This window comes from Sinocyclocheilus grahami, unplaced genomic scaffold (assembly GCF_001515645.1).
Source record: "Sinocyclocheilus grahami isolate Dianchi unplaced genomic scaffold, SAMN03320097.WGS_v1.1 scaffold521.1, whole genome shotgun sequence".
NCBI lineage: Eukaryota > Metazoa > Chordata > Actinopteri > Cypriniformes > Cyprinidae > Sinocyclocheilus > Sinocyclocheilus grahami.
The window spans coordinates 1156459-1163395 of NW_015505700.1; the positions used below are offsets into that span (position 1 = coordinate 1156459).

Consider the following 6937-nt stretch of genomic DNA (forward strand, 5'->3'; position numbering starts at 1 on the left):
TGCAACAGTAGTCTAAATAATGATGAAATGTGAGCTAACCATGCCTGAATAATGTTGTGTAATGCACCATGTGTGTCATATTATTGTTTTATGTTCCCAGGACATATTCAATGCATTCATAAAACAGAACCCAGTTCTGGTGCATCAGCTGCCGTGCTTCTGGAACGTACAGTTATCGGATCACACTCGCTCTGAACAGTGCTACACCGAGGTGTCGGATCTAAAGGTAACACTATATTTGAAGAATTTTTTAGGGTACAAACGACCAATTTAACCCAGAGGAACTAAGACTAATGATTTGCTCAAAGGGGCCCTTAATTGGTTCAGGCTTTGAAAAAATTCACTGTGTTTCTTTTACAAATTGTCTCTAATGCAAATGTTCGCCCAACCGTCACATTCATTTCCTTTCAAATTTCCATTTTAGTATGGAAATGATGTCTTTGAAGTTGTTTGTTGCTCAGTTTGATTATTTCCTCCTGCAGGTCATTCACTGGAACTCTCCTAAAAAGCTGAGGGTAAAAAACAAGCACGTGGAGTTTTTCCGTAATCTTTACTTGACGTTCCTGGAGTACGATGGGAATCTTCTGCGACGGGAACTCTTCGGCTGTCCCAGTCAGGCCAGCTCTGAGAGCACAGTGGTGAGTTATGCTACGTTTACACGACAACGATGTAGTCAAAAACGGAAAAGTTTTTCCCTTGTGTTTTTAAAAAGTTTCACGTATACACGACAACGTTTTCAAAACGATTCGTGTTTACACATATGCGCGAAAACGGCCAAAAACGCAGTATTACATATGTCAGGCCAGTAGTTGGCGCTGTCACCTTGTTAGTAAACAGTACCTGTAGTGAAGTGATGATTATATGATGTATATGATGCATCTCCGCTGTTGGTTGTAATATCGGTGAAGTAAATCCACACTTTGCTGAAGAAGCATTAGAAAACCCTTGAGCAGCAACAACAGTACCATATACTCAGCCATTGTTGTGTATGTTTGATCGCACCTGCCTTTAAAATCGACACGTACTGCGCATGTCTGCATACCTAACACGTACTACGCACGTGCATGACGTCACCGTTTTCAAAGATTTAGCTTTTTGGGTGTTTACACGGAAATGATAACGGTGGGGTTTTCTAAAACTTGCACTTTGAAACCCGTTTTAAAAAATGTGCGTTTTCAGTCCCCAAAACGCCGTTGTCGTGTAAACGAACAGTCAAAACGCATAAAAAGTTTCCCGTGTTTGGCTGAAAATGTTGTCGTGTAAACGGCCCCTTAGTTTAGTAATAGATTATGCAGTGTTATGCAAATACCTTATTCTTGGAGTAGCATGCAGATAACGACTCATGACAAATATAACATAAATTCTTAAAGTACACAATAAAATACATATACATCTTAGAAATGGACTGTATATCTGACAGTCCTGGGCTACGGAAGCCTGTTTCTGCCTGAAATAATAAATTTCTAATTAGTAATTTATAAGTAATAAAAATACTAAGATTGCCACATATAAATTAATTTCCGAGACATAAACACTAAATTGTCAAATGGTAACTCTGAGAAGAAAAGTCAGAATTGTGATATATAAAAGGGTAACTGCAAAAATGTAAAAAAAAAAAAATCTAAATTTATCAGATAAAGAGTCACAATTAAAAAATAATAATTAGTTAGTTAGTTCATTAATTAATTAATTAAATTTAATTTAAAATATTTGAATTCTGAATTCCGGAAAAAAAAAAAAAAAGTAAAAAAAAAGTCAGAATTGCAAAATGTAAATCAGAATTGCAAAAAAAAGGGATAATTCTTATTTAATATTTGCGTCTATATCTTACAATTCTAAGAAAACTATTTATTGTATCTCGAGCATCTCAGAATTGTGAGATAAAAAGTTGCAATACCCTTTTTTTCTTTTCATGTTGGAAACGGGCTTCCATAGTCAACAGCAAAGAAAGAAAGAAAGAAAGAAAGAAAAAATTATTGATTGATTGATTTATGGTTGATTGATTGATTTATGTCACATGTCATCGTACTTTCTTCCTGTCAATCATTTTGCACTGTTACACAGTCATGCGAGAAAGCTATTTTTTGACAACTAATTCACTGTTCAGGTTTACTGATAATCAGATGGCACTTCTTTTTTATTTTCCCTACCTGTGCCTCTGCTCTGCTCTGCTCTGTATATGGTGGGTGGAGTTTTTGAAAAATGGGGCGTGGCTTCCAGCACCTTGAAACTGCTGACCTCAATACCTTTACTTTATAGAGAAGACTTTATATTCCTAAACGGCATAATTCTAAATAAGTAATGAATCCCAGGGTCTAAAAGTAGCTCGGCCTTGGATGTGTACAAGGAAAAAGTGTTTCATAAAGTCTCGAAGGGCAACTCGACCAGAGCCTGCTTGATGTGTCCTGCTCAGCACAGCTGATAAAACACATTCTTCTTTGTTTCCAGCTTCAGCAAGCACTAGAGGAGTTAGATGAGGACGACCAGTGCTATGATTTCCGGAGGGAGCGAATCATGGTGCACAGGGTACATCTGTACTTCCTGCAGTATGAATACACACCTACAGATGACGGCACGGACATCACGCTGGTCGCACAGTTCTCCATGGACAGGTGAGGATGACAGACTGTCCAAATGAGTCTACCGTCACGTTTAGGCCACTCATGCTCATGCCAAGGCAATTTAATTACAGACCTGTCAAATATGATGTTGTGTTTAATGAACCCTGTGCAGCACTCTGATTAAAATGAGAATAGATTACTACAAGCATTGCCAGTTAATAACATTTTCAAAACAGGACGATCATTGTTAACTAAAATGAAAACTGTTAAATGTTTTTGTTAATTGAAACGAAGCTGAAATAAAATAAATATAAATATTAGATAAAACATTTTTTTCATTGAGTAGCCAATGCAACATCTCTGAGTTTTTTAGTTTAGGCGGAAGCACTTAACTAAACTTAAACTAAAACTTAAATAATAAAGCTAATTTATAAAAACGTATTATATTATAGACTTAGTATAAAAAAAAATATTAAAATAAAACTAAAATAAAAAATAAATTAAAACTGAATAGTAATATTTAACATAAACAAATACGAATAAGAAAATGCGCATAAGAAAAATACTATAAAATAAGAAACATTTAAATAAAAAATGAAAGCATAAAAAATACAAATAAATTCTTACAATTTTAAATGATTGATAATTTTTCTATTAATATTTAAAATATTAATAAAAACCATAATAGTATATAAATAATACTAAAATAACACTGCTTTAAAACATGTTGAACCCTCTTGTTATTTTCAGATCAAATTTATTTTAGGGTTGCTGATTTAATGTGATTAGTTAATTAAAAAAATATAAATATATATATTTTGCAAACAGAAAAATTGACAAGGATTGGTTATGAAATAAATGATTTAAATAATAATTAATTATATCAAATTTTGCTTTTGTGATTAATTCAATTAATTAATTTCCTTGTCATTTATTTAATTCACTTAAAAATGTATTTAACTGAAGGCCCTACTTTCTTTTTGTTCTTTTTGTTACTCTAGTAAGAGTAGGAAAATAATCATCTTTTCAGCAAGAAAATAATAACTATTATATTCAATTTAGAGTCTTTTAAGTCTTTCCACTGAGCTATTTAACACAAGCTTTTTGATATCACTGAAGCCTCTGTTTTATCATGAAGGAGTCCCGGCATTTTCAGAAGGGTGATTGTTATGCAGGATAGCAGCTTTGTTTGTGTTTGAAACAAGTATCAACTAGAAGCGCTTGACGTAGTGAAGATCAGAGCATCCCATACTAGCTACTGAAAGCTTGCCCTGGAGGTTTCAAAAATGTATCAGAAAGAGCCCATAATCTTGCCTCACTTCAGTTACTGCCCAAAATGTAACCAGAGTCGCTTTGTATCTGTCCACAGACTGCAGATGCTGGAGGCCATCTGTAAACACTGGGAGGGCCCCATTAGTTTGGCCCTGTACATGTCTGATGCCGAGGCCCAGCAGTTCCTGCGTTACGCTCAGGCCTCTGAAGTCCTCAAGAACCGTAAGAATGTGGGCTATCATATCGTCTATAAGGAGGGTCAGTTCTACCCTGTCAATCTGGTACGCAATGTGGCGCTCCGCAACGTCAACACACCCTACGTTTTTCTGACTGATGTGGATTTTCTGCCCATGTACGGCCTCTACGATTACCTCAGGTAAGCTGTGGATTTCTTATGAATGGTCTGTTAATGTACTGGTTCCAGTTCTGTAATATATCTGTGTTTTTTTACTTAGAAAAAGTATAGTCCAACTGGACATGGCCAATACAAAGAAGGCTCTGGTTGTGCCCGCCTTTGAGACGCTGAGATATCGCCTCTCCTTCCCCAAATCCAAGGCCGAGCTGCTGTCTATGCTGGACATGGGGACTCTCTACACCTTCAGGTACAGTAGACATTCAAAATAGTCATCTCATTAACAATCTCCAGGGTGTTTAGAATTGATATTAAGGTAAATGACAAATAAGAGTGTCCCCAATAAAGAAAAGGGAAGTTCTTGCAGAAATTCCCACGTGCCACATTTTTACAAATGTGATTTTGAAAAACCTTTATGTTCAAAATGTTCAAATATATTCATTTACTGCTCTCCTAAACTATAGGTATCACGTCTGGACAAAGGGTCACGCACCAACCAATTATGCCAAGTGGAGAACAGCCACGACGCCATACAAGGTGGAGTGGGAGGCAGATTTTGAGCCGTATGTTGTGGTGCGACGAGACTGTCCTGAGTATGACCAGAGATTTGTTGGCTTTGGCTGGAACAAAGTATCCCATATCATGGAGCTTGATGCTCAGGTAAGTTTTTTAAGACATTTGGCATGTTTCTACTACCAGTTCAAGTGTCCCTAACCTGTCACATTTCCTCGTTCTAAAGGAGTACGATCTTATTGTGTTACCAAATGCCTTCATGATCCACATGCCCCACGCGCCCAGCTTTGACATCTCAAAGTTTCGCTCCAGTCCGAGTTACCGCTACTGCTTGTCGACTCTGAAGGACGAGTTCCACCAAGACCTTTCTCGGAAGTACGGTTCTGCTGCTCTCAAGTACCTCACAGCACAGAGGAACATCTGAAAATGGTTTCAAATGTACTTCAGCACACAGGAGAATGGCTCGGTCTAGTCATTTGAGGCTCAACAGCCAACATGCTGCTCTGCTACATGTCACGGTGTCTAGAGGAACGAAGCTGAAGCCCACGTCTCTGCTGAAGACTATGAAATCAAAGCTTTAATTCTTCTTTTTGATAAGTCATACAGCAGAGAACCGTGAAAACCAATGATATCAGACTGGTGGCGAAAACTCGACCAAACATGCTTGAACTGCTTAAAAGTGCAACAAAAGACATTGGTAGACGTTTGCCATGACCTACTTGCTTTATAGCCTAAAACGAACGGTCACGATAAAGACCTTTTTTGACAATCAGGGCTTTTTCTTCACTAAAGATCTACAGCTAGCGGTCCATGGCGCTACGCAGCTTTGAACCTTCTGAAACCATTCGATGGAGTATCGAAAGGACGAGAACTGAATGAGCTTTCCAAAGACTCTTCTGCTGGACTGAAGTGTGGGGAGGCCATCAAGACGAGGGACTTTTAAGCCTTATGATTTCACGGATATTTAAAATATTTAAAAATATTTTTCTTTGTTTTTAATGAAGACAAAACAGCCTACAGCCTACGTATGTTTTACAATATAAAATCGAAAATCGCATTATTTTTCAATTTAGAAACACTGATTTGCTTGTAGCGAGGTTGAATGCTCGATAGGGGTGCGAGGTTTCGGTGAGAAATGATCAGCGTGTTTAACTGCTGCGTTTAGAATTGTCACATAACAAATGGCGCATATTATGACGTGCTTAAACATAGTGTATACCAGGACGCTTTCCTGCCCTGAACTCAAATCACTTTTAAAAAAAAAATAAAAAAATAAAATTTGCACTACATACTGTTACAAAAACATGATTATATGTACATTTTGCATTGAGATCCATCCAAGGGACCAGTAAAAAAAAAAGCATCCGTTAACACTTCCTGTTATTGAAAACAAATATTTATCTTGTAAAATGTCACATTCTGGTCAGCCCTGAAATAAGAATTCAATGTTCAATTCAGCATCAGTCACTCAAAGATGTATTTGTAAAAAAAAAAAAAAATACGTGAAAGGTTGTACGATCCATTGTACCAGTCGCAATGTAATTCCCAATGTGTCCTGTCTTTATAAAGAAACGCTCCTCCAGGTCATATTGAGTTGACCCCTCACACACCACCCATGCCCTTCCGCTCCATCAGACTGCAGATTTACGGTAAATACCCGTGCCTTTGCTGTGTTGCGAAAACTGGATATTGATTGTACTACTGTACGCATCAGCGGGGCCTGCAAGAATACAGGTACTCTATTTATTATTGTTGACTTAAATCAATCATATTTTTCTATGTAGGGGACAAAGTGCTTTAAATAAATTCTCCCTGTTTCTATAGTTTGTCAAAGTTCTTGTGCTTTTTATTTTGCAAGAGGAGATGAGTCACACGTTGCTTTGTCCTATCTTTGAGTTTGTTGTAGGATTCACTGGTGACTCATAGTTAGGAGGTCTACAATGCAGGGCAGTGCTGATAAGAAAAAAGCATTACCTTGTCACATTTTTTTCTCCTCCACACTAATCTCACAAAGAAGTATGCTAAAAGAGAATTTTATGCCAAAAAAGGGGGATTTTTTCGACAGCTCTTTATAACAACTGTTCATAGACCAGATCTGTCAGGTTAATCATAAAAACAACAACGTAATATTAGTCAGTGTCTTTAGTCATACAAAAAAAAATGAATGTATTGTATTGAATGTGCACTTGTACTTCAAATCTTATATAAGGACATTTACAGTGGTGGCCAAAATTATTAG

General features: G+C 37.0%; 1 protein-coding gene across 1 annotated transcript in view; it reads left to right on the forward strand.

Moving 5' to 3' along the window:
- LOC107554994 (glycosyltransferase-like protein LARGE2) overlaps nt 1-6197 on the forward strand; it is an 84319-nt gene extending 78122 nt beyond the window's left edge. Inside the window, exons 12-16 of the mRNA XM_016237682.1 lie at nt 2449-2612; nt 3931-4209; nt 4289-4435; nt 4650-4845; nt 4925-6197. Coding sequence (XP_016093168.1) covers nt 2449-2612; nt 3931-4209; nt 4289-4435; nt 4650-4845; nt 4925-5122 — 984 coding nt within the window. The 3' untranslated portion in view covers nt 5123-6197. The remainder of the gene's footprint in view (nt 1-2448; nt 2613-3930; nt 4210-4288; nt 4436-4649; nt 4846-4924) is intronic.
- The last annotated feature ends 740 nt before the right edge of the window (nt 6198-6937 follow it).